General features: G+C 41.8%; 4 protein-coding genes and 1 long non-coding RNA gene across 6 annotated transcripts; 2 read left to right on the top strand and 3 right to left on the bottom strand.

The window, feature by feature from the left end:
* Window positions 1-276: 276 nt before the first annotated feature.
* LOC115687017 (uncharacterized) lies at window positions 277-5218 on the bottom strand. The gene is made up of 9 exons (XM_030612480.2): window positions 4844-5218; window positions 4646-4719; window positions 4147-4227; window positions 3304-3388; window positions 2887-2984; window positions 2484-2571; window positions 1826-2174; window positions 1013-1299; window positions 277-920 (listed from the first exon to the last, which is right to left on the bottom strand). Exons 1-8 carry the CDS (start codon window positions 5135-5137, stop codon window positions 1052-1054), a joined length of 1317 nt encoding a protein of 438 aa, XP_030468340.2. The 5' UTR covers window positions 5138-5218; the 3' UTR covers window positions 277-920; window positions 1013-1051.
* Window positions 5219-5977: 759 nt separating this feature from the next.
* Window positions 5978-9626, top strand: LOC115687015 (protein WHAT'S THIS FACTOR 1 homolog, chloroplastic). 2 transcript variants are annotated; one of them, XR_008814824.1, is made up of 2 exons: window positions 5978-7750; window positions 8959-9626. XR_008814824.1 is itself a non-coding variant. In XM_056304671.1 (2 exons), exon 1 carries the CDS (start codon window positions 6095-6097, stop codon window positions 7649-7651), a length of 1557 nt encoding a protein of 518 aa, XP_056160646.1. In that variant the 5' UTR covers window positions 5978-6094; the 3' UTR covers window positions 7652-7693; window positions 8959-9626. The 2 variants fall into 2 exon arrangements, 1 of the variants encoding a protein (XP_056160646.1); XM_056304671.1 differs by having other exon boundaries at window positions 5978-7693.
* Window positions 9627-11095: 1469 nt separating this feature from the next.
* On the bottom strand, window positions 11096-13346 carry LOC115687018 (abscisic acid receptor PYL3). The gene is made up of 3 exons (XM_030612481.2): window positions 13103-13346; window positions 12479-12697; window positions 11096-11751 (listed from the first exon to the last, which is right to left on the bottom strand). The coding sequence occupies exons 1-3, from the start codon at window positions 13226-13228 to the stop codon at window positions 11533-11535; spliced, it is 564 nt and encodes a 187-aa protein (XP_030468341.1). The 5' UTR covers window positions 13229-13346; the 3' UTR covers window positions 11096-11532.
* Window positions 13347-15616: 2270 nt separating this feature from the next.
* LOC130135428 (uncharacterized) lies at window positions 15617-16093 on the top strand. Its single transcript, XR_008814825.1, has 2 exons — window positions 15617-15780; window positions 15872-16093. It is a non-coding gene; the product is annotated as an uncharacterized LOC130135428 (long non-coding RNA).
* Window positions 16094-17422: 1329 nt separating this feature from the next.
* LOC115687014 (DEAD-box ATP-dependent RNA helicase 31-like) lies at window positions 17423-24515 on the bottom strand. Its single transcript, XM_056304565.1, has 10 exons — window positions 23345-24515; window positions 22584-22690; window positions 21294-21349; window positions 20602-20826; window positions 19371-19577; window positions 19203-19289; window positions 19009-19104; window positions 18612-18827; window positions 18064-18246; window positions 17423-17857 (listed from the first exon to the last, which is right to left on the bottom strand). The coding sequence occupies exons 1-10, from the start codon at window positions 24400-24402 to the stop codon at window positions 17630-17632; spliced, it is 2463 nt and encodes an 820-aa protein (XP_056160540.1). The 5' UTR covers window positions 24403-24515; the 3' UTR covers window positions 17423-17629.
* Between the last annotated feature and the right edge of the window lie 2579 nt (window positions 24516-27094).

Raw genomic sequence — 27094 nt, forward strand, 5'->3', positions numbered from 1 at the left:
ATGACGTGACATGAGAGGGGTGGGAATTCGCCAATAGCAGGGTGACGCGTGGCAAATGAGGATGTGATCACCTTAGGATGTGGAGGCCTGATGAATTCACCAATTTCATTGTTTTGTGCATGTGTGGCTGTGATTTGAGAGAACTTTGTGAAAGGTTTTGGAACACTCGAGAAAAAGTACACGCCATCAGGGTGGCATATCGCAGAAGTACATTGACTTGTAAAACTCGACACGTACGCCCCGGTCTCTCGCACATCATAAAATGGGTCGAAGAAATGGAGTCTCCAAACCTTTCGTAGAAATTGATATCTTCAGTAATAATGTACTTATAGTGGAAAACATTAGGTATTTAAGACAACATACACCTAGAACAAGTTATCAAAAGAACAAAAATCACCTGTCTACTGAAATTGCCACATAAGAAGATGAAAGGGCAAATTTGGGACACAAGAAAAAGAAGAGCACCGTCCTCAAAACTTCAGAAAAAGAATGAACGGGGAAGGCTTTCTTTAGCAGGTTCATTCATGTTGTCATCCGCCCAAACAAAGGCAAGAGCTACTTGTCACAATCTAGAACAACGTTTTATTATTGATGCCGTAAGCTTCTGCAGTAACCTGGATTCTTGCTTTCCTTGTGTTTTTTGTTACAATATCTGGCCTCTTTCACTAGGTAGATAGCACAAGCAGAAATCACTCATCTGCGCATAATCTGAAGCAGCAGCACTCGCTTGGCAGTTGCACAACTAGAATAGTCACGGGAAAAATGTATGAGGAAAGAAGATTGCTGAACTAAGGGGAACTGAATCTTAAGCCATTGTAACAATATGAGCTTGCATATTGAGAATGATGATTCTGTAATGTCTCTTCCCTGTTTTTGCGCCTTTCGGATTGCGATGGCATGGTTGTGAGCTGTTGTTACCTCTGCAAATTATAAGATCAGACATTCAACTGAAAAAAGATAATTCCTTTGAAGTCAAAAAACCGTTGAAAGGTATTTTGGCAAATTTCTTTACCTTTCAAGAATCAGGCTACAAAACTGTGAAGCCAAGGTTCTAAAGAAGATCATAAAAGTAATCAAGTCCTTGCCCTATTTCCCAAATTGAGATGCCCACTCCCCAATGACGTGCTTCCCCTAGGCGGAGGAATATTGACATCAATGATGGGTAGAAAACTGCATGTTGGGCACTGTTTTGATCAGTGTACACGAAGAAGTGCTCCTCACTGTTCTTTTCCCACCGCAGTAAAGGCTTGTGCTTTTCCAGCAAAGACAAGTAATCTGCTCCAGTAATTGCTCCACCACCTAAACCAGGAATTCAACAAAAGTCAAACAGGAATTCACCATACTATGTGAGTGCTTCTTCTTGACACTTTCTTGAGAAACTTTGGAGAGTAGAGGAATCCCTAGGGGATTTCTAGGAAAAGCTATGATACAAATAGAACCACCAAAAAGACCAAGACGTTACCCAAATGTAAAGAGGACCAAGATGACAAAGAACTTGACAGGGTCAATATCAGTGAATCACATCTAAACTCACCATGGTTGATACCCCTGAGATCAATTTCTAGATAAAACGACTTATGAAACTGGTCCATCTGAATGATGTCACAAAACCATTCTTCCTCAAAACACCAGCACTTTTTCCCAAATCACAGATAAGTTCAGATATAGAATGAGCCTAGCCCATCCATAGTACCTACTAAGTCTTGAAGTCAGAAACAACAATTTTCTCTGAAGAGGTACCGGGATTTAAATTGTCACCTCATGCATGAAGCTCTTTCAACAACATTAGCAACAGTATACTAAATGATTGAGGAATATTAAGTACCTCCGGAAAGTTCAAAATCATTTCCATAGAAGTTGAGACCAACAAATATTTTGCGGGCAAGTCCTTTATCCCCACCAGTACCTAGATGCAGCTGCATTATGGAATGAATCCACTTCAAAGGGGCATTAGGACCAGGATTATTAGGGCCTGAAAAGTCATAGGTCATAAGAGAAAAGCCATCTACAGCACCGTCCAAGCTTCGAAGATCTGCTGGCCCGAAGTCATGCGTTTCTAGCTTGTTCGAACGTGGGGGACCTATTACATAGACCAACTGCAAGTTTTGCCCCCCATTCCTATCCAAGCTGGCAGAATGAAGTGCACGTCCAAGTGCTTGTACGAATTGGAGTGCCTGCATCCAAAACAGCAGATTCTTCAAGTAAGATAAAAGGATCAGAATACCATATCTTTGGAGCTCATAGGGACAATATTGAAAGATTTATCTATCTAGAGTTGGAGCAGGCTACATCAACTCAGCATTACAAAATAGGCAAAACATTCACACAATCGAGTATAAACATTCTGGTCATAACTTTACCAAAAAAAAAAACATTCTGGTCATAAAAAATTCAAAAATTCTGATACACTAGGATAGATTTTAGAAAACTCTGAATAACAGCATAATCGAGATTGAATTCTTGATTCAAGCACAAATTCATACCATAGTCCGCAAATCTGGATCATCTAAGATCCCATAAGCAGCCCACCTTGACCAGGATTCTAGCACAATGCCATCATAGCCCATTTCCCTAAAAGACAAAGGGCAGTTAAAGAGTTGATAAATGCTAAGGAACCTTTATCAGCATCAACCAACATTTAAAAACTTCTAACCAAAAGGCCCCTCCTTTATTTTAGAATGGACAAGGGAATTGACATGATGATGACATGATGATGCCGAGAGAGGGGAAATTGTTCTACGTCATGTTATATAAATCACCTTCCAGTTGGGAAAACCTCAAATAAACTGCAAGGTAAATTTCTTACAGATATCTAATTCAAGACTTATCAAGTGATAGGACTGTCTTTTTTAAAGAAATAACCCATTGAGGCCAAAGGAAACTTACTTGCACTCTGTAACTATCAGCTGAATAGCTTTAGCCCTCTGCTTCTTCTTCCTAAGCAGCTCTGTAGGAAGTGCTTCCAGAACAACTCTAGGTAAAACCTGATCACAAAGAGATTCATTAGGTTGAAATCACAGAGTACAATACCCAAGAACTTAGAATATAACAACTTAAGCATAAAATATGGACAGGTCTCTGGTCAAAGGTCCCCTGCAGATTATAGTACGACTTAAAGTAGCAACTCAAAAGTAGGCAAATGTAGAAGGTACACTGGCCTTGACACCTCAACTAAAACATCTTTGCCAGCACTAAGTCTAATTTGTTAACATCCAAGCGAATTCTCAAGCAAGCAATCTAAGAGATTAAAATATCCAACTTGTCAACCTTAACCTGAAGTTTTAAATGATAAAATTACCATACCTGAGCATCCCCTTTCGTTCTGAGCTCTGAGATCCATTCCGCATCAGCATTATGTCTCCCATCCAAGGTTAAGCTTCTTCCTTGGCTGTGGATTGAGAATTCACAGGTGAGTGGGTATCATTATATTGCCACTCTAGATTCCAAAGTTCTCTTCTCATAATAACATAAGAAGAACTCCAGCCACTGGAGACATTTATGGAAAATAAAACTATATCTTCACACAAAATGATACAGCTCCAAAATGCCTAAACACCGTCTTCTAACATCGGTTCTCGATGTTAATTATCAGAGGATATGCAAAACCAGCCAATACCACACTCCAACCTCCCAGGACTTGCCTCTTCTAAGGAAAGATGAGATTGATCTGTTAGGCAGTTGAGAGACCAATAGAGAAGTAGACTTCATAAATTAGCAAACATAGCTTGTTAGAAAGTTTAAACCAAAAACTTAAGCTATTAGGTGGAGAGAGACTACATGTATATAAAGGACATTATTACCACATATTTAAGCGATGTGGATTATACTTGGCACTCCTCCTCATGTGCAAGCCACTCCTACACACGTGATTAACTCGGCTCTATATTGTGAAATGAGCACGGCCCTTATCGTGCGAGGAAGTTGTTGTAACCCACCATGAGCATTGAGTTTGAGAGAGAAGTGCCAGGATTTCAACTATTGACTTAGACTCTGATACCATGCTCGAATGTTTGTAACCCAAAAGCTTAAACTATTAGGTTAAGGGAGATTATATGTATTTACGGCACATTATAACCACGTACTTAAGTGACGTGGGTTAGACTTAACAAAGCTAATGGCTGAATGAAATATGGGAGTTGGGCATACCTTTTGAGTTCATACCACACAGGTGACAAATGTGTAAATTTGGAGTTGAACCGCTTTGCTATCTCATAGCCCTTTGAGTTCCTGCAAAGTTCAGGCTTTTTATGTTCAGTATCTCCCTCAAACAAGAATCTTAACATCTCAACGTTCACAAACACCGCAAGAAAAAGATTGAAGCACCGGTATTGTAAAATCCAATCCGAAACTTGAAAGGCAACCTACATTGAAGTAGGTGTATTGCACCAAATAAGCTCAATGACAACAACAATATTATACCGATGCTAGCGGGAACTACATTTGTCGACCAAACGCAAGCACCGAATTTCCAAAGTGTCCAATTTGTATGAACACAGACCAATCTCTTACAATTCATCAAACCATTAGAAACACTTCCAAATCAACTGATACAAGCTCCACGCTAGAAACATGAGCAAGCTCTAGTGGAACTTAGCAACAACACATCAAAGATTAAGCAATTCCGGATTTTTCAGTAAGGTCTTACCATGGGGTGATGTAAGCAAGCACCGGATTCCCGAAATTCCGTCGGGAGGCATTCTCGGCGACCCTGGAATTCTCCTGAATTTCTTCCCAGAATTACGACATGGGCAAATTCAAAACTCCCCCTCTCTCTGCTTTTTTTTTTAATCGAAATTCAACAAGAAAGATGAAAACTTTTTCCCCCCCGCAGAGCGGTACTTACCGCCAGAACTTCTTGGTAAGTCGCATCGGTCTTGACAAACCCTCCTCCTCCTCCTCCTCCTCGTGCAGCGGAGCTTGGGGCCTCCGTGCCCGGAGCGTACTTGAGACGGTACACGAGCACGGCGACGGCGGGAGAAAGCACGAAGAAGACGACGAAGATGAGAATGAGCCTGCGATCTGAGGCGGAGTCACCCAGCACGTCCTGGTCGGCGGATGCGCCGGGTGCTTTTCGGTGCTGCGCCGAAGCGGAGCTCGGTGCAGCGCGACGGTCCCGTCTCTTCGCCGGCTTCGCCATTCGTCTCGTATTATACCTCTCGTAGCTCCGGCGACTGAGTTGAGCTCTCTCGAGTTTTTCTATTTCTTGTTATTTGGTCAAATGAGCTCTCAAGTTCAACACTCCGGCGACGGTAAAAATTCCGTATTATTAATAAAACCAAAAGAAAGAAAATTTTTCATATGAAATTCTTTATTTTTTTTTAAATTTCCGTATTATTAATAAAATAGATAATGACACAAATAATCATTAAACATTGATTCAATGTGCAACGTGATTATTAAACTTTTTATTTATTCTACATGATCCATGAACTTTAGCCTAATGTACAATGCGGTCCTTTAACTTTTAATTTATTTAATATGATCATTGGACTTTTGGTACGTGTTCAATGTAGTCCCTAAACTATATGAAAATGTTCAATGTAGTCATTCAATTAATTCAAGACCATGGACAATATTGAACATTTTCATATGATCCATAGACTAATATGAACATGTAGTAAAGTTTAGGGACTACATTAGTTCATGTATTACATTGAATAAATTAAAGTTCAATGACCACATTGCATATTGGGTCAAAGTTTATGGACCATTTTTGTCATTTTCTCTTAATAAAACCAAGAGAGCGAAAAATATTCTTATGGAATCCTTTTTTTTTTTAGAAAATTTATCGTTGTCTCCAAAAAATTATTAAAGACATCGGCAGACATCCTAAGAATTACAAGCTGAAATTAAAACATTCTTAGAAATTTCTTTAATAACAAGATATTTCAACATGAGTTCTCACTTATTTCTCATACGAAATCTGAATTACGTGTTCATATTCAATTACTACAGTGACAATCTACTAATAAGGAAATGTCATTTCCTGTGACTTTTTTCGTTCGCTCGGCTCAGCTTCAAGCTCGTGAAATTACCTTCCTTCTTCCTCAGTTGGGAAGTGTTTGCATTATCTCTTTCGTTCGATGAAGCTGTTATGGAACAGGGACTGTTGCTTCAGCCCTTAACTCCTCTTCCTTTCTCTCTTCTCGAAAGACCCAGATTGCCTGCGAAACCACGTGCCTCTTGTTCCCCACGTTATCCGGAAAAGGCTCCATTTTTGGGCAAAGCTTTGATTTTGCGACAGAACAGTGCAAATCCGAGACACCCAGTAAGGACTTCTTGTCCGGTAAGGGCTGGGGTGAAAAGAAGGAAGGAGCTTCCGTTTGATAATGTAATTCAAAGGGACAAGAAACTGAAAATGGTTCTCAAGATTAGGAAGATTCTCGTAAGCCAACCCGATCGAACAATGTCGCTGCGGGAACTGGGTAGGTACAAGAGGGCTCTGGGGTTGGATAAAAAACGAAGATTGATCGCTCTGTTGAGGAAATTCCCGGCTGTGTTTGAAATTGTAGAAGAAGGGTTTTATTCTTTGAAGTTCAAGTTGACCCCTGAAGCAGAAAGGCTTTATCTTGAGGAGTTGAAAGTTAGGAGTGAGATGGAGGATCTGTTAGTAGTCAAATTGAGGAAATTGGTCATGATGTCTCTGGAGAAGCGCATTTTACTCGAGAAGATTGCGCATTTAAGGAGTGATTTGGGGCTTCCATTAGAATTCCGTGATACGATCTGCCACCGGTATCCGCAATACTTCAGGGTCATAGCGACCTCGGGAGGCCCGGCTTTAGAGCTAACTCATTGGGATCCCGAGCTCGCGGTATCTGCTGTGCAGCTTGCTGAAGAGGAGAACAGGGCGAGAGAGATTGAAGAGAAGAATTTGATCATTGATAGGCCTCCCAAGTTTAATAGAGTGAGGTTGCCCAAGGTTCTGGTCTTGTCTAGGGGTGAGATGAAGAGGATTTCTAAATTCAGAGATATGCCGTATATATCCCCTTACTCTGATTTCTCGGCATTGCGGTCAGGTACGCCAGAGAAAGAGAAGCATGCTTGTGGGGTTGTCCATGAGATTTTGAGCCTCACTGTTGAGAAGAGAACTCTTGTTGATCACCTCACTCATTTTAGGGAGGAATTGAGATTCTCGCAGCAGCTGAGGGGTATGCTGATAAGGCATCCGGATATGTTTTATGTATCTCTAAAAGGGGACAGGGACTCGGTATTCCTGAGGGAAGCATACCATGGCTCCCATTTAGTAGAGAAGGATCGCCTGTTGCTTATCAAGGAGAAGCTTCGTTCTCTCGTTGCTGTGCCTCGATTTCCAAGGAAGGGAGTTTCCAAGAAGGATGATGATAGCGCAGAGGTAATCCCGGAGCAAAAAGACGCAAGTGATGAGGAGGGTGCTGAAGACTGGTCGGATGTTGGTGACTTGATGATTGATGGCGTAGATGGTGATGACAATGAGGATGACGACTTTGATGGCAATTATGAGGATGATTGGACTGAGGAAGATGAAGATACACCGCCAGATTTTGATGAAGATGGCAGTTCTGTGAAGATTGGTATCGGCAAGCCAATTGAGCAGACTGGTTACTCCACAGATAATGAAGAAAAAATTCTTGTTCCCACGTTTCCTGATGGTCGTCCTAGAGAATGCTGGTAGAATTGCTATGATGATATATGATTGAAGAGTCCATTATACAAGGTGTGTCATGAATTCCTTTGAAGTAGGATTCTGTCCACAGTGTCCTCCCGCCTATAGGTACTTTACAAGGCTCTTACTATCAATTACTATCCTTAATAGTCTATTACGAAGAGATTGTATTATTGGCCAGAAATTTTTTTAATCAAACCAGGGACATCTCATACTTTCAAGAGCATTTGCAAGAATTCAAAGAAGAGAAGAGTTGGATGTTAGTGTTCATCATAAATGAACACGAAAAAAGTCTCTGGGCATGGCCTATGTCTTGTCCTGGAATTTTATGATGATGCCTGGTGAAGTAATATAATATTTAGTAATAAATAACTCTGTCATAGTTCTGCGTTGATCAATACCCAAGGGAAGGAAATCTTGTGAAGCTGATTGCTCTTACAGGTTTTTTCATGAGATATAGCACTTTAGAATTTAATATATGAACATACAGTAATCTTACTAAGTGGCCTCTTTTGTTGTGTTTCTTTAAGTTATCAACCCCAATTTTTTGTACACAGTGATTTACTACTGTCTTTTGTGATTGACCGGCGCAAAAGACTTTCTAGTCATAGGAATTCTGGAACGCTGACAGGATTGATTTAATTAAGAGTTCATAGTCTTCTAATTTTGATCAAGGGTTATGATTCCAGCTGGGCTATGCGCAATGATTTTGATGATTGTTCTTTTTTTTTTTTTTTTGCACCATTGATGATGATTGTTATATGGTTGATGAGGTGCATGCACCCTATGTTGTGCCTAAACCCCTCACTAAAAACCACTGCATTATCTAATTGGAAGTTTCAAAACCACATTAAGATGAGGCCACTGTCAAACAAATTAGAAACTAGCATGCCTATAATATTTTTGTATCCGATCTTTTTTAAAGTTTTGGCACGACTTTTGCTCCTAAATTATTCGTTTTTCGACAACAACTTTGATTCATTCACTTTTTCCAATGGATTTTCACTGTGTTAAATATTGACGCTTTATTTGTCCCATCCATCATTAGAATATTGGATATGCTTCTTCCACAGTTGTTTGTCCAAACCTGGTGGATGAATATTGCAAGACCCGGGCCTCAAGTGTTTTCTTGTGGAGTCACCACCTATAACTATTAGGAAGGAGTACAGGGGGAAAAGACAGTTGTGTGACTAGATGATCATTAATATAGGGAGGCTGGACGCTCACTTTTCTGTGTGCTTTCTACTAACCAACTCAATTTTGTTTTTTGATAAAAAAAAAAAACTCAATTTTGTTTCCTTTGTTAGTTTGTCCAGTCTCTCTGGGAAAAGGAAGGGCTATGTGACGCTGCAGATCGTTTCCCAGAAGGGGTCAGTATAATCATGGGCTACTCAGGCTACTAGGAGATAGTCATGACTTAGACATGACAGAAAATGTTTTATGGCAATTCTTTCATGTAGGGAAAAGTCGACACGTCCAGATAGATACTTGGCGCTGAAGCTAAAAGATTGGGAGCACCACAGTATTCTCTCAATATGATTATGGTCTAAACGAACAAGTTACGCATTCTCAATGGCTGAGCCAGTTTTAGTTGTTCGATGGGCCATTTATAGTATGTTCTGATTAATAAATAATAACAGTCAATAGTCAATACTAAGGATGAGAACGGAAAATTTTCCACCAACAAATTTAGTCCAGCAAGGGCAAATGCTAGAAAGCTGTTTAGTGGGTTCTCTCTAGATGGATCTTCATACATGTTTCCTTGTGGAACTATGCATAACCTCTGTACATGTCAAGGAGACTAGGTTCATATTGTATATTAAGAGGTAACGCCTGGAAGTCGTGAGTTTGGTCCTGGAGATGTCAATGCCAAGTCGAGCACCGCATGAAGACCCTAATCATTAATTCATCTGTGGATTCTTACGTGGAGAGTTGGATCGAGGAATGTCTACAAAACTCTGATATGCGTACTTTACTTCGGAAGCTGTCCTCAAATTCCCACGGTATGTGCTGCAATCTTCTATTGATTTGGTCGTACTCGGCTTTACGATTAGGCTAAAGAACTTTTGTGATGTTCTTCCCAACTCCATTTGTTCTCCAAATGGAGCTCAAAGAGTTGACTTACCACAAATATCTGATATGCCACTTTGACGCTTTCGTTGACTTTTGAAGAACCTAAGTCGAGAAGAACATGGAACATGCCTAAAATTAAGGCAAAGAATCTTTAAGCATCAGAACAATAGAATACTCACAATTGTAGCCGCATGAATAATTCGATACAGCATGGCAAAACAACTTCATCCTGGAACGTGGTTGGTGGAAGTAATCTAAGGCTCCGTTCGTTTGGCGGGAAATATTGTGTTTTTGGAAAATGTTTTCGAAATCATTTTCCTAGAAAATATTTTTCGAACACAATTTTCGGTGTTCGGCTGAAATATGAAAAATTTTGGGAAAATATTTTCCGGTGTTCGGCAATGATCGCCGCCGGTTGTGTTCTTTTTCCTTCTTCTTCTCCGGCGGGTCGCCGGCCACGGCCACGGCTGACGTCCGGCGACCGGCCAGAGGCGAGCTCGAGCGTTGCCACAGGCCGGCGAGGCCCCAGCTCGCTCGCCCGGCCGGCGACCTGAGTGAGGTCGCCCGATTCGGCGACCTGGGCGAGGTCGAGGCTCGCCCGAGGTCGCCGGATCTAGCGAGGCCCGAGCTCGCCGGCCGTGCGAGCTGGGGCCTCGCCAGATCCGGCGACCTGGGCGAGCCTCGACCTCGCCCGAGGTCGCCAGATCCGGCGACCTCGGCGAGGTCGAGCTCGCCCGAGGTCGAGCCTCGCCCGAGGTCGCCAGATCCGGCGACCTGGGCGAGCCTCGAGCTCGCCCGAGGTCGAGCTCGGGCGCGGTTGCCAGATCCGGCGACCTGGGCGAGGTCGAGCTCGCCCGAGGTCGCCGGATCTGGCGAGGCCCGAGCTCGCCGGCCGTGCGAGCTGGGGCCTCGCCGGACGTCGGCGAACCTCGCCCAGGTCGCCGGATGTCGGCGAACCTCGCCCGAGGTCACCGGCGAGGCTCTGGCCAGGCTGAGCTCGCCGGTCGCCGGCCGCCGACTGGCTGAGGTAGAAGAAGCAGCAGCAACAAAAAAAAAAAAAAAGGGAAGAAGTCTGAAGCTTAGACTTACGGAAAATGACTTCCGCTTCTCAGAAGCGGAAGTCATTTTCCTCAAAATTGTGAAGAGTTTGGGGGTGGGGTGGGAAAATGTTTTCCCACGGAAAACATTTTCCGCCCCGAACACCGGAAAACCCGGAAAATATTTTCGGAAGAATATTTTCCGGAAACGAACACAGCCTAATTCGCTTTTTCAAAAAAAAGAATATCGATAGAGGACATTAATCCTTCTAATCATGGAGAGAGCTTCTTGATTGTAGCCTAACGAGTGTTAACGGGGAAGTCACGCAGCAATAACATCAAATAACCAAAACATGTCCATAATATTTACAAGCTAGCATAAAGTATCACAGCCTCGTACGAAGGACTGGGTCCTCCTGACCTAAAGGTTGCGAAATTACATATTCCCACAGAAATAAGAGCATCTGTTATTGATATTTACATACCATTGCATAAGCATCACAGAACAAAAAACCTAGTAATATTCGGGGCAAAAAGGAACCATCCACTCCATTCAACAAATGCATACAGAAGCCTTTGTAGGACTCTACTTTGCAGATAATTGCAAAGTGAGAAGAACAGACTGGCAAGCACAAGCTCGTGAATAGCATAACTATTTCCAAAAGACTGATATCGCAGCCATCGATGCAACCGAAACTTCCGACAACATGAATGGATGGCTCAACATTAGGGAGTTCTTAGGATCTAAACTCTCCAACACCGCAGCAGTAGCCACCCTGTTCAAAACCGATCAATGGGTTCCGTCCGGTCCTGCACAGCCATCCTCTCTGAGACATCAGCCAGAGATTTCAGATTGCACCTGATCAAGGCCTCAACAAAGTAGCACGTCTCATCCCTGGTGTTCCCTTCAGGCACATCTACCACAAAAGATTCAATTACCAGCGTCCCTGGTCTCCCATCGATGACCTCTGGATGGACTGTCATTATTGATGAATAATTCTGCAAGGCAAAAGGAGTGTACGGAATTTGTAAGCCATTAGCGGCAATTTCATACTTTGCAAGATGAAACCGATGCTTTCTACTTTCCTTTATCACTAGAATCAATATACAAAATGAGAAATAACACTAGAACAAACACTTCTGTCTCCATGAAGGCATGTACCCTAGACCCTTAGTGATTCGATCGTGGCGGTCGCCCTGCAAATTTACTTCATTCATGCCATATCCTTCATAAGAGGCTCCCCTTTGGTCAAATAGATTCAATTCTACCTTTAAAAGATTAGCAATTTTTTAGCCAGGATAGTCGGCACAGAAACATTGCAGGGCATAGCCCCTGGAAAAAGACAGTTTCCTGTGAAGCTGAAACCAGGGGAAGAAGGTCACACTTTACAATTTGAACCTGTCGGGAAATTGTCCCAGAATACAGTCAGATTCTTCAAAACGATGTACCAAATGAGGCTAAAATGGAAAAGAGAAAATGAAAGAATGACGAAAGGGATAAGGTTTAGAAAGCCACAGAACTAACAAAAAAGAAGAGAGAAGTCGGTGTCACGTCTTCCCCAAACCACATGATGAGAAAAGACGAAGCTTTTGCATCAAGGCTTACCACAAAATCATGATCCCCCCAGTTCACAGATTGTCGATCGTACCGGGTAACTTCAGAAAATGTCGATAGCAATTGAAAATGCCAAAGAGGAGCTTGAAGTTAATGACATAGAAGTATTACCCTTAGCCTGTGATCGCCGCCAACAATCCGAACGCCAAGAATGTGCTCCTCATCATCCAGGAGCTCCAACCTCTCCGTGCTAGTGGTGGCGGGAAGACCGGACTTAACATTAACTTCTCGCACGCTTCCGATCCCGAGCTCGCCTCCTCTCATAACGCATCGGCTAACGAACGGCTTGTACTTCTGGGGCTGATCGAATCTCCTCACCAGAGACCACACCTGACGCACAAAGCACAAGAGAATCAACAAAAAGGATTCCAAAATCACACACGCCACCCCCAATCAAGTCACTCCCCACGGTCCCTCATCGAGCTAAACACCAGAACCACTAGAATTGGATCATTATCGATCATCTCCCGCACAGCAACTACACTCCGAGCTCAACAACATCGTCCCGGAGCTCGTTACTTCATTACCGGGACAGATGATCGAGCCGATGCGAACTGCCCCAACCTGAAAGCCCACGATTCGCCCCCCAAACGCTTGGAAAATGCTCCGGCTCATCAGATCCACACCCTATTCATCTACCGCGAGCCGCCAACCGGATCAGAAATCCGCCAACAGAACGGGAAAAGCCAGCGGCCGATGATCGCACAACACACGAGAGGGAGGGGGGGCGCGTACCAAATTGACGGGAGCCTTGACGTGCTTGAAGAGAGCGGACGTGCACTGGTTGGGGCGGGGGTCGTGGCGGTGGTGCCTCTGTATGTACTGCGCCTCCATTATCCCAGCCGCCTCGCCGCCGTTCATCTCCGCTCACGCCCTCTATCAATCTCTCCAGCTCTCTCGCTGCAGAACCGCAGAATCGCAGTTGCAGAAGAAGACGAAGACGAAGACGAAGCTGCTGCTTAGAGAGAGAGAGAGAGAGAGAGAGAGAGAGAGAGAGACGACCTTTAAGCTCTTGGCTTTGAGCCGAGAGCCCGTAAAAAATCTCCGAATTTGCCGACATTATCTAATTTTATATTCGCCATAAATGAAAAATGATAAAATTATTTTAAGGAAAAAAAACAAAAATTGGAAAAGTCGACTTTTTAGGAGCCGCACTCGCGGGTTGGGTTTGGGTTGGGTTGGGTTGGGTGGGGGGACGGTGGGGCCCACCATCGCAATTTCAGAAATGCTTATCTTCGTGACCAATAATAAACTCTGATTAAATAAGTTATAGAAAAGAAAAGCTTGATTAAATAAATTGATTTTTTTTTTACTCCTTTTTATCGGCGGTCGGCTACTCGGAAAGCGATAGCCCCCTTGTCTTTACTCTCTTATTATAATCGCAAATATCTAACCCCAAAAAAAATTAATTATTATGTGAAACTGCGAACCAACAATCCAAACACGTCAACCGTGAATTTAAGAAAAAAAAAATTGTGCGTGCGTGAAAAGCGGAAATAAAAAAAAGGGTAATTCCGAATGCTTTTGTCTGACTTTTTCGAAATTTGTAATTAATAAAGGAAAAAGTTAGGCAAGCTATTTTATCAACTTTTGATTTAAAAATCCTAACTAATCACCCTCTCACCAATTATCAAATTAGCGGAGGATAAGGTTGCCTGTGAATTCTTTTTTTAACTTGTTTTTTTTTTTAACTGCTTGAGTGCAAAAAAGTAGGCAGCTTTGGGAGGGTAATTGGGAGGGGGTGCTGGAATGTGTAGGCAGAGCACTAGGAATGGTGGTAGTGGAGGGGGTGCTGATTCAAGCTGTGGTCATTGATGAAGTGAGGCTGATGTGGGCATGACTCCATTCAATTTCTTACCCTTTCCCTTTTTTGTTCTCTCAATTGTTTTTGAAGGCTTAAATTTTCACCAAACATCTCCCGGGCTATTGTCGAAATTTACTCTTTAATCGCTCCGTCCGGTGAATGTGTAAAAAGGAAAGAGAACGAAAAGGAAAGAGAGAAAGAGGAGAGGGAACTAGGGGCGAACATAATTTCAGAATAGAACCAGAAACCTAAAAACCGGACCGGCATAGTAGAATTGAAAATCTGAGAGCCGGATAGGTAGAAACTGGTCCAATTCCAGATTCTAGGGTATATAGAGTAAGTTCCATGTTTCAAAATTTGGGGAATCTAATCTGGAGAGTAGGTTCCAAGTTCCAGGTAAATTGGAGCTTAGAATCTAGAACGAGTCTTTGTGTTTTTCTTATTCTATATCTTCGCACGATCTTGCGGTATTTCATGACGTCCAATAATGAGTGTGTAATCTGAAACCACTAGTATGAGCTTCCATTTCCGATAATATTCATAACTGAGACTTTTACTTTATTAATATTTTATATTCTTCATGTATCTAAATATGAATTGTAATTAGTAGACTGTAGCAAATTGTGGTCATTAGAAGTGATGATTCACCGCAATCGTTTAATTAGGAGTACAGATGGACCATGGGTAGATTTTAGAACCGTTCATGAAACTTGTAACAGAGTAGGTTTCAGGTTTCTGGGTAAACAGAGGAGGCTTCAAATTCAAAAAATTAAGGAACCTGTTTCGATAAGTAAGTTCCAAATTTTCAAGTCTAGGTTCCTCTAAGTGGAACGACCCAAATCATCTAAACTAGTTTCTAGTCAATTTAGCTAAGGGACGGCCACTCCATGAATGAACTGAGTTCACGAACCAGTCCAAAGCTAGATTGCCCTCATTTCTTCACGTTGAAAGCTTTGAAGATTTGGACCACTTTCGAGTGACTTAGGCTTCTTCTTTTTTGGTGTCCTCCACACAAAATACATGGCCTCCTCCGGAAGAATTGAGAATTTTTCAGAGAACATGTTCCGCATGAGTGGATGCCAGGAACTCTCTCTCTCTCTGCACATGTTTCACCAGGGCCACACTATCCTGTTCCCTCTCTGTCACCAGTTCTGCTCAGTGCTGCAGCACGAGCTTCACGTTGTGGTCGTAACCTTACAGCATTTTCAGGAAAATTTAATCCTTCCAGAAAAATTCAAGGACAGAAAAAAAATATATAGTAGTCGACGAAAATGACAGCAACGGCTGATGGCAGACCACTTGTCTGTCTTGTAGAGGGATGAAGCAATTTTAACAAAAAAATGATTTGTGTGCTGTGATAGGGCCGCGTCTGCCCATACATCTGCTTTTGCACTCTATTATATATAAAGGTGGATAAGGTCGATCCTTCACCGACCAAGACCGAGACCAAGAATTTGTGGAAATTGAGGAAAATGCATCGTATGTAGCACTAAATATAAGCAAAGTGACTTCATGGGCAGATGGGATTATCTTGGCTGGGGAGTAGGTATGCATGCACTGAGCTAACATACATCATTTCGAGATCATGATAAGAAGTTTCCTTCCTTGTGTAAGTTTTTTGAAATTTGACCTGTTTGAGTCTTGCAAGTGCGTCCGTAGACTTTACTCTTACTTCTTCACATGTTCATTCGCGATTCAAGGAGGAAAAAGAGGAACATGAGCTTTGAAGTTCGAGGAGGACTCGAAGGGGACCGTGTGAACGGTGTGATTAGCGATTAGTATCGAGAGAAATCGTCGGGACTCACGTGAGCTTCATTTGGTCGACATGGGAGTCGCGATCGCATTATGTCAGAGGTGCATGACATTGTAACCCGTTGCTAAAAGAAATCGATGTTCATTGGGTCCTTGACTTTTTGTGCCAAGTGCAATGGTTCCGCACATAATTTAATCGTTTCTTAAAATGGTGGGAAGTCCTACTAAAGTTAGATGACAATGCATGATGCACTCGCTCTCGTTGGGATCCCAGGAAAAGAAAAGAAAAGAAAACCATGTGTTTGCCGGGAGGGACTAGAAACAAATGATCTTTTTGCTCCGTTAGCTTTTTGCCCTGGCTCATACTACCCATTCAACGACCCAAGTTAAGCTTGAGACACAGGATAACGTCTTTACAATGTCTGAAACTCTCATGTTCATACGTATGAACTTCCCGGCTCATTTCAACGACGAATCGTCCACGAGTGATTGAAAGATTTCGGGTTATGCGAAAACTGTGGTCGATCCCTTCTTTTTCTCTCAATTTTATGAGCTTAGTTTTGACGTACCAAATTGAATCCACCTTTCTGATCCTATTTAAGTTAGGACTAAAAATTCGTATGGAATCCGAATCACCTCTCTTTCGTGCGATCGGAGGAGTATACGCGGAATGACATGGACTTAGACGATGGGATTTGATTTCAACACGCCGTGTATGGGGAAATCTCTCCATCTTTCTCACACAGAGACGCTTGAATTGATTGGGACAGTGGGGGGGTGCCTTTCTCTTTAGCGTGTACATGTAGCGGTAATTTAAATGTGTTGATAGGAATCTTTACGCAATACTACTGATGATAGCAATAAGCTAGCATCAGGCAAAAACCCAAAGTAGATACCACACCAATTATTCTTGCTCATGCCCATAAATGGAAAATTGACAAGCGAGTCATTGGCAATTTTCCTTTCTTTTACTTTTATCCTTTTCCGGCTAAATTTGATTCGTTCAAAACAAAGATGAGGTTTCTTTATATAGGGTGGATTAAGCCTCGATGATACTTTGGTTAGATGCCAAAAATTGGATGTAAAACAGGGACTTCTACCCAAAGTAGGCAAAAAGGGAATAGGATAAGCCTCATTTAACACGTCGAACCATCTTTTCTGGACCACCATTCCCTCAAAGTTCGGAACCATGCATGCATGTCAATGAAATGTCCAACCCTGGAAAAGGGTCCCATCAAATTTAATGGATGACAACCACGATCGAGCAAATTAGCTTGTTGAACGAAGGCTCGAGTCTCTTAACAATCAAACAAATTACCTAGGGGGTTCATTATCAGCTTATAGCCGCTGAGCTTACCATGCTTTACAATCGAAGGATGCCGATCACAGACTGATAAGTCAATGTGAATTGATCTACTAGTACTTTTATGCTTTGGGAGAGCTCTAGGTTCAAACACGCCTAGATATTTAGCTACAAACAAGCGAAGGACGCTATGCGCTTTGTGGGATCCGGTTCACCTGGTTCCAATAAATGGGGTATAAGTACATCTCTGAAACTCTAACCCATGGACTAAAACAAATACATTCACTTCATGACCTGGTGACTTGTAGATCAATGAAGAAACTCCAGCCCCTGCATTCATCTTCTACGAGAGCACTTGATAAATTGTCGTATCAAGGTGGCCGCACGAATGTAAACCAAGAATCTATCTAGATCGAAGGCCGGGCACATTCCTGAGGCCCATCTTGCCAAGGATGAGTTTTGGAATGGCAGGCGGGTTATCGAGCCCCATGCTGTGGCTGAACTCGTTCGCCAGCTCCACAAGCCTGATCTTGTCGCTACCGATTTTCTTGTTCGAATTGTAGTAGCCAAGCCACGCCTGATACGCTGATTCTTTGCTCTTCATCTCCACATGAGACAGAGCCCTTTCCACCTGTCCATAAGAAAATAAACATCATTTTTCCATTCCTCCATCCCCTAGCCTAAGAAACTAAATATGCTTACAAGAAAACATGAATTTTTTGTCTGGCTACAAATCTATAACTGCGCTTAAATCTAAGAAGAAGACTATACCATTGAATGAAAAGATGGCTCTAAAGAAAAAAAGAGTAAATAAAGAGAGGGCTCATCTAAGCTCACCATTTTCTTTGTATCAGGATCTACTGAAGGCGCTGGGGCCTTTGTAATTGGTAAATCCTTTACGGTTGACAGAAAGAATTCCTCCCATGGCGCCAGTAACAAGATACCCTGCCCTTCTTTGCCTTTGCGTCCTGTCCTACCAAGTCTATGTATGTATTGTTGTCTATCAGCGGGCAATCCCACCTGCCATTGGCAAAGAAATCTAATGATTATTTCTGCATGCTGAGCCACCCAACTCCATCTTTAAATCTCCAACAAGCTCAAAAAAACTACACGAGAAGTCCAGAACCCTCTTTTGAGACAACAGACAGTAACTTTCATTGAAATCAGATCAAATAATTAGAAAAAAAAGGATGGAAAAGAAGGTTCTCAACAGTTACGGATGAATGCAGAATAAGGTTCTTAGCAGTTACAGATGACTATGGGAGGAACCTTCCTAGTGAGATAGAGAGATTGCAGCAATATATAGTGCTCAATCTTGCTTCAATATTGCCACCTATGGAAAAGAGAATTTAACTTTGCATGGGTAGGAATTGGCATTATGATACCTGTATGACAAGGGTGACATCAGGATAATCAACTCCACGTGCAGACACATCTGAAGTTACAAGAATAAGACCCTTCGACTTCCGAAACTCATCAGAAACCCTTGTTCTATAAGACTGCGACTTTCTTGAATGAATCTCTCTGACATTCAATTTCAGCTCACCAAGGACATCAGCAACAAGTTTGGTCACCATAGCGGTTGTGCAGAACACAATAACCTGAAGAACCAATTGCAGTTATCACCCATTAATGAAAAACTGAAACGAGTTCATTGAAAAAAAAAAAAAAGATCATTCTCAATGGAGCAAATTATCTTTGTACTTCCAAAAACAACCTTAAATCGGTACTACAATAAATAAATTTTAGTTTTGAAGTGGAAATACTGTAGTACGTCTGTACCTTATAATTGATATCATCTGCAACATGCTCTTTTAGAAGAGCATAGAGCAAGGAAAAGTGCTTGTCTAGAGGAGCGACTAGATTCATCTGTCTGACCTGAGATTTCCAGCCAATCAAGAATTCTCAGCAACCAAGCTAATTAGAAAAAAATTGAGAAATGACGATAATTATATAAGATATTTGAGAGAAACTACCTGCGCGTGTGTCTCCTCGCTTCCCTCTTGAACGGTGTTAATGAATTCATGATCTCGTTTCAAAGCAATGTGGCAGATTTGTCGAACCTTAGAAGCAGAAGGGTACCTTTTAGTATTTCGATAATATTTATGAGGGAAACCACAGAAGCTTGGGATAAAGAAGAAAACCTCTGTTGGAACAGTCGCAGAAAATAGAAGGGTCTGCCGCTGCTTCGGGACAGCATCAATTATTTTCTCAATATCTTTGCGAAATCCCATGTCTAACAGACGATCAGCCTCATCGAGTACAAGAACTTTCACGCCCATCAGCCTGGTTGCAAATCCTGCAGTATTTTCAATATGATCTTTGAGCCTTCCAGGTGTAGCCACGAGTATCTGCATGGTATGGGGGAAAACCTTTGAATAACTAGATAAATTAAGTCATCAATGGCAACTATACAGCACTAGATTAAAGGCATGCCGCAGAGGTAATTTGACATTTTCAGGAATAATATCAAGTCAACTTACAAGGATGGAGGAGAGCAACTTCTTGCTGTATTCTATGATTGAAATCTTCTCGAGAGAGTGTATACAGAAACAACAAAACAAGCATGTTGGTTCATTAATCTAGACCAGTAGCTACATCATATGATTAAAGTCCCTGCAGAGTCTTTCAAGAACCCCGGAAGTAGATGAAAATGAACCCAAAAGCCTTTCGGATCCATTCCCACAAAAGTAGTGAAAATATTCCTCATCGAAAGAAGTTCTCTTCTAACTGATGCCAAAATTGTTAACTTCCGACTATACAGTGTTAAGTCTGACGCAGATTAAGTAGACTTACAACATTCACAGGGGATGATGAAGCAGTTTATACAGTTTGCCGAAGTTGAGCTTTTCTAGGGGACACGAGACCGCATAACCTCCGAGATCGAAATTTGACTTATTTTTCTTATCTCTAGAGCTTTAGATAATATGTTAGCTAATTTTCGATGACATGTCTAGAACTTTTTGGCAATTATGTTATTTCCCAATTTAAATATTATAGCTTCTCTAGGATTTGCTAGGATTGGCAGATTACGCGTTCATCATGTTTCTTTGTAAGACAAGCTTTGCCTATTGAACAATTATGTCAAAATTGACTTTTTCTCTGTTCTTGCACAATGCATTTGCAAAATTATGTGGTGTTTATCTAGTGAGATCGACACTGGTTTATCCCGAGCCTCCATTGCATCAAACAACTTCTAAAATGATTTCCCAAATTTTCTTCTTTAGGAAAAGTCCTCCGAAAGTTTCACCAGCAGTTCTCAGCCTCTTACATGGAAATTACCTCCAGACTGTTTAAGTTTTCTAACTACAGAACATGATATCATATTGCACTAAGGACAGTGAAACAATTTCATATTTCCTCATAGAGACTAACCTGACAAGGATTTGCTTGCATGCGCTTCTGTTCTAGAGCAAGTCGTGTCCCTCCTATAACAACTTGAACACCAAAAGAAGGATGATACTTCAAAAGGGCATTGGCTTCTGCAGCTGCTTGGACTGCAAGCTCCCTAGTCGGACATATAACCAGAACAACAATCGGTGGTCTCTTTTGATCACGCGCAGGGGCCGGTGATTTTATGACAACTTCAATTGATGGAAGCTGAAAATAAGTTTTATTATTAGAGAAACTGTTGCATATTCCAAAGCGAAGTAATACCAATTCATAAATCAGAACTTACAGACTCATGTTTTTGCTACTCTCAAACTATATCTTTCTGAATTCAAGTTACCCAAAATACTAAGATGGACAAGAAAGCCATTAGACATACAATCTTCTAAAACAAGTGACATCATACATTTAGAGTAAAGGAAAAACTTTATCACTTGTTTGTGCTAAGTATGAGAAAGAACTCAAAATTGAAAAATCTGACTGACTATTTTTTTCTCACATACTCAAACAGGGAATTCTGACAAACAAACTCCCTCAGACTAGCAAGTAGCAAGTACTCTCTTCTCATTAACAGAAAGCAAATGTAAATGCACGTCTCTCTGTAGAAACTGAAGCATGATCCTTTGAACAACGTGCCCTCGGTTAGGAGGTAAAATGTTAAAATTGAAGTATCTTACAAGAAATGCAACAGTTTTTCCAGTGCCTGTCTTAGCCTTGGCCAGAACATCCTTACCTGGGGGAAAAATAGACAACAGAAAATTAAAGCTTCAGGCATTGAAAAAAAAAAGGAAAAAGGGGTGAGGGGGAGACAAGGATATATCAACCTACGAACTCAAGTCAAATTACCCATGTTCAACCAAGCATAAGAACACAAAACCAGATACAAATTCTCAAAGTAAATATTTATGAAAAAGCAAATCCTATTTCTGTAAGATAAAAAGAGAAAGTCACAGCCTCTTCTTGAGACACGTGATTTTACTACTTAGACTAAGAATAGCCAATAAGCTGTACCATGCTTAATTGAGGCCATGAAGGGCCTGTCAGGAAAAAAGGGTCATGCCATCCATGGCCCGTTTGCTCCTGGGCCACTTGCCTGGGTGAAACTAGGCCGGCCAGCTCATGGGCTAGGAATGGCCGAACTTTTGCATTCTCCTAATCTTTCGATGGTGGCTTGTGACATGCTCAACCCACCGTCATAAACTGTACCGTCAGATTCGACTTTCAGCACTAGCGGATGGATCATTAAGAACAATAGGCAAAGGCTAAGTGACAAGAATCTAGAAATGACTGTCGTCCGCACATCTTGGCTCCAGGAAGAAATGAAGCCAGATGAAATAGATCAACACGCGCCGCGACCGGATGATGACAATATATCATCGGAGTCATGGTGATGGGCTTATTCACATCGGTATAGCAATGGATGACAAGGTGCACAGCGGCATTTGGTTGTCCTTTTTTTCTGAAGCACGAACCTAATTGTACATTTCTCGAGTTATATTTCTCCGATGTATTCGTATTTCATCTAGTTAAATTAATGTGATGTTATTTTAATTAAATTTGCAATATATTAATATATTTTTCATTTTTAATCTATTAGTAGAATTCTCGTGAATTTTTCTGGATTTTTTAATTTTTTAAAATTGTCTAAATTAAAGAAAAAAAACTAGGTCCAGGCATGAGCCTGGCACGGCCCATTGGCCTTCCTAACTCAGACCGAGTGCTTGGCTTGTATACCAGTGCATTATTAGTAGCATTTCTTGAAAAAAATAGTCAACTCAAACCTCCACAATCTCTTTTAGATAGTGCCACAACCCTAAGAGAAAGTTCCACCACCTTCAAAATCAACTGAACTTCCCACAAGACTATTGTTATCAATTCGACTAGATTTCAGCAAGAAATTTGAGGTATCCAAGCAACAAAATCTTCATGTGCCTTAGCCTAAAGGATTGTTAGGTTAGGGACCATACCTTTGAGTATAGCAGGAAGCGTGGCCTCTTGGACCACAGTCATCTTCTCATAGCCAGCATCCTTAATTGCTTTCAAGGACAAGGGAGAGATTGAACATTGGTCAAATCTGCAGACATGTGAACTTAAGTGAGACATTTACCAAGTTCTTATGTGCTACATTGATATAGAGCTGAACCGCAAGTATCAGACTTTTTCTAGAGTCCCATCCAGGCATATTCATACTTTATGAGTAAAAGGAGCACGAGATGGTTATGCTCTTCTCACCAATAATGAACTCACGGTATCTTATCACAGACATTTTTCACAATTTCGCTTCACAAGGAGCTATACAAGACAAACATTGGACTACCGAAGACCTATGCCAAGGCATAGTTGAAGCACGCATACAAGTGGATTCAGTTTTAACACAATGGAATTGGAAAGAACTTGGATTTATGCTGTAGAACTGATTTCAATGAAGCTGAATAGTTCCTAAGGAAAAATGGGGAAGGAAAGGTAGGGAACGTCTTACTCATCACCAAATACAGAAAAAGTCACATTCTATATATTTCCCCCTTGTCACTTGACAAGCAGAGCTCATTACAGAAGAAAATGTCCCAGCAAAAGTGAGAGTTAAGGAAACATTTAGTAGTTCTTGGTAGGTGTCTAAAGTTCTCTTCCCTGGCCATGATGGATGATTAATTGGCACTAGAAACTACTCGTTCTATCAACTCTAGCAGCTAAGTTAATACAGAAGGATAAGGCTATGAAGATGGTGTACCTAGTTTCACTCAAGTAAGAATCGGAACCCTGCTGCGAGATTCTCTTTGAATTCTCTACAACAGCTTGTTTTTCCTCGCCAAACAACCCATTCGCGCTCTTCTTCACAAACTCCTCATCGTCGTCATCCGTGCCATCGACTTCGCTATCCTCCTCACTGATCAAATCGTCAATCTTCCCAGCGAACCTCTTCCTCTCCTCCTCCTCCTCCTCCTCCTCCTCCTCCTCCTCATCCTCATACTTATCCAACGGACCTGCATTTCTTCGAATAGCATTTGCATTTCCTCTACTATTCCGCGCAAGTCGTGAATCAGAATCTCCGTCGCCCCTCTTCCAGGTCGAAGATGTAGCGCTTCTACTCTTAGACCTATCATCAAACCTCCTCTGTGAATCGGAATCTCCGTCGCCCCTCTTCCAGGTCGAAGATGTAGCGCTTCTACTCTTAGACCTATCATCAAACCTCCTCTGTGAATCGGAACCTACGTCACCCCTCTTCCAGGTGGAAGATCTCGCGCTTCTACCATTAGACCTATCGTCAAACCTCCTCCGCGGGGATGAGAACTCCTCACCGCCTCCCAACTCATTCCCATATCTCCTCCTAGAATCCCTCGAATCAAGCCCCTCCGCATCCCTCCGGCCCTTCCTCCGTCCCGTACCGCCGACAACATCGTCCGAGTCGCCATACCTCTGCCGCTTCACCCCGAACGAAGCCTCATCCGCATAGCTCCTTCCCCGGACTCTACCCGAACCCGCCTCCCCGACCAAGTCGTCCTTCCCCAGCCCGCTGACCCAGTCGCTGAGCTCGGCCTCGTCGTCGATCAAACTCTTCTTCGGAGACACCCGCGAGCCGGACGAAGACCGGGACGAGAGCCCCCGCACGGCCAGCTGGCCGTTGGCGCGGAAGCCCAGCAGGGCGGCGTGCCTGAGCCTGAAAGGGAAGATTCGGCACGGGGCGGGGCCGCAGTGGAGGGACCGGGAGAGCTTCATGGACGAGTGGAGAGGAAGAGGAAGTGAAGGCTGGAGGAGGCGGAGGTGGGTGAGGAGCCTCGCCGGCGTCATGCAGATGGCGACGGACTAGGATAAAGGTGGAAGCTTGAAGGGAGGGGGACGGAAATGACGGATTTTTTTAGGGTTTAAGGATAAGGAGCTGAGGACTGAGATAGATGATGAGGCTTGGCAGCGGCAGGGTTTAAGGACATGAGAAGACGAAGCGCGTTATACGCACCGTTTCCGGGGGAACAGGTTGGGAAATGGGCTTGGCGCGCTAATTCACGTTTTCAATAAGGGTTTGGGCCTTCCATTTTTAGCTAACGATTTTTTCCCTTCTTTTGTTTTTTAAACAATTTAGATCCGTTTATTTCACGAAAAATGAGTGCTTTCCAAAAATATTATCTCAAAAATGATCAATTTTATCGCTTCGAAATGATTAATTAATAGAAAAAAACTTTCATTATTTAACAACGATTTATATTTAATTATTTTCGTTGATGATAAAAATATTTTTCGTTAGTTCATTTTTATAAGAGATATAAACAATCGTCTTTAGAAAAATATTCTTCAAATCTTTCATTTTTCGCGAAACAAAAGCGCTCAGGACATTCATTTTTTTTAGCTTTGAAAGCACAAAAATTATTTTTCAAAAACACTAATTGAATTACTATGGAAAAAATCAGTTAACTCGGAAGCGAAAATCGACATAATTAATTATTTTGGAAGTAGAAAATATTTGTTTATTCAAATTCAGAAAAGTGGTTATCAAAATTTTTTATTTTAGATCAAGGGAAAATAATATTGGCTGAAAAATCTCTTTTATTTAAAAACTTGTAATTAGTACAAAATTGAAAAGAGGGAATAGTGTTTTTGATACTTTTTTGTGAGTGGTAAAGTTGTATAAAATTGAACCGATCGGCATTTATTGCTTCACTTGTGTAGCAGATAACGGGTCGGGTCGCTCAAAACCAAGACATGTTTTTGTAAGAGTTTTTTTATGTGGGTTACATTAATTGAGATTGTAATTTAATTTTTTACGGAATTGATCTAATAAGGTAAGATATAAAGATTATTAATTAAACTAATATGGGGCTGGTTTGTGTGAACCGAATAAAGCGCGGCCTATGATGAGAGGGTCTGCGGCTATAGTGCTCGAGTCACTTCTTTAACTTTGATGCACAAATAACCTCGCATAAGGAGTAGTTCGCTATTCATGAGAAGCAGTTTCATTGAGCTAGTGATACAGAGAGCAAAAGAGAAGAAGCATTTGAGTTGTTGATCGTCGTTATTTCCGCCTCAAGAACAATGGATTCTAAATCAGGTGTGCAAATCACTTTTTCTCCATGACCGTATTCTAGGTTTTGAATATGAGATTTTGGGGTGCCGTTTTTGCAGCTTACATGTGGTATCAGAGCTGCTATAGTCTCGATTTGGCACTTTCTGATTTGGCCCATTTTCAGAATTTTTGTTTGTTGAAAATTAATTTTGATCACATAAACGAAAAGATCTCGTTGAGATGAGAATTTTGATAGGTGGCATGTCTCCAAAGGATGCCACACGTGCCTACACATGAGGCCATGTGCCTTTGCAGTGTCGGCACATGGCGGCCATGTGCAACGTTGCCAGCGCTTGCATTGGCTGACATTAACAACCCGCTGATGTGGTTTGACCCAGTCAACGATGGGTGACCCGACCCGACCTGACCCGGAGATCCGACTCGTTGACTCGACCTAGTTGACCATTGACTAGAGTGGTCAAATCGACCGAATCGATCAAACCGGTCAAATCGACCTGATCGGTCAAACCAGTCAAACCGGCGATTCAGGCTGAATTACACACTTCAAGCGTGCACTCCATGCGTCGTGCACTCTAGCGACGCGTGAGAGCTTCATTTAAGCATGCTGGGTGCTGGCGTTCTCATATTGAGATGCTTTACAATGTTGTATATTTGTTTTACATGTTTGATGCTTTAAGGATGTGAAAATGTGTACAAAACCCTATATATGTGTATTTTTAGGATATTTTTCTTTTATTTTTTCCTGTATATCTCGATGGTTTCGGAAATACAGATGATAGCTCACATGTATATCATCACATACATAATGTGTATAGCGTGATTCATTGATTGCATGTATAAGATTTAACGTGTATCAATTAATGGAACAATGTAATCAGTATACTATGTGATTTTAGTGACAAATTGGTCCAATGGTAAATGCGAGACATAAAATTTATATTCCTAGTATGAGAGAGTATCTAGGATTCAATTGGATTATGACCGCCAAAGTGGTACACTTGATTGTGTTTAAGTAATATCGATATTACATTGTGGTGGGATGTCTTCTATAATAATGCATGGTCATACTCTCAAAAGAGGTGATTGTGTATTGGTTCATGGAGTGACACATGTACAATATATGACTGAAGAGTGACTGATCCTAGGGGTTCAAACATTCAAAGGTGGTGAATTCACGAAAATTGAAATATTTTCACATGGCCACAGTTATGTGGAGAGTATAAAACTGCATGTCATGTATTCTGCCTAAAGGTGATTATGTGATGATGTATGTAACTCTCAGGATGTGTACTTATATGGTTTCAAGTTACACATTCACATGATACTTGATGGTTCAAACTTTAAGAAATGAAAGGAGGCTTTTCAGTTGAGGATGGAGCTGGCGGATGTTTATATTGCTCTTAGTGAAAATAAGCCGATAAATCTCATTACCACCAATACAGAACACAACAAAGAAAGAGCAAT

This window comes from Syzygium oleosum, unplaced genomic scaffold (genome assembly GCF_021117445.2).
Source record: "Syzygium oleosum isolate NSW1041296 unplaced genomic scaffold, Sole_v2.1 Sole_v2.32, whole genome shotgun sequence".
Taxonomy (NCBI): domain Eukaryota; kingdom Viridiplantae; phylum Streptophyta; class Magnoliopsida; order Myrtales; family Myrtaceae; genus Syzygium; species Syzygium oleosum.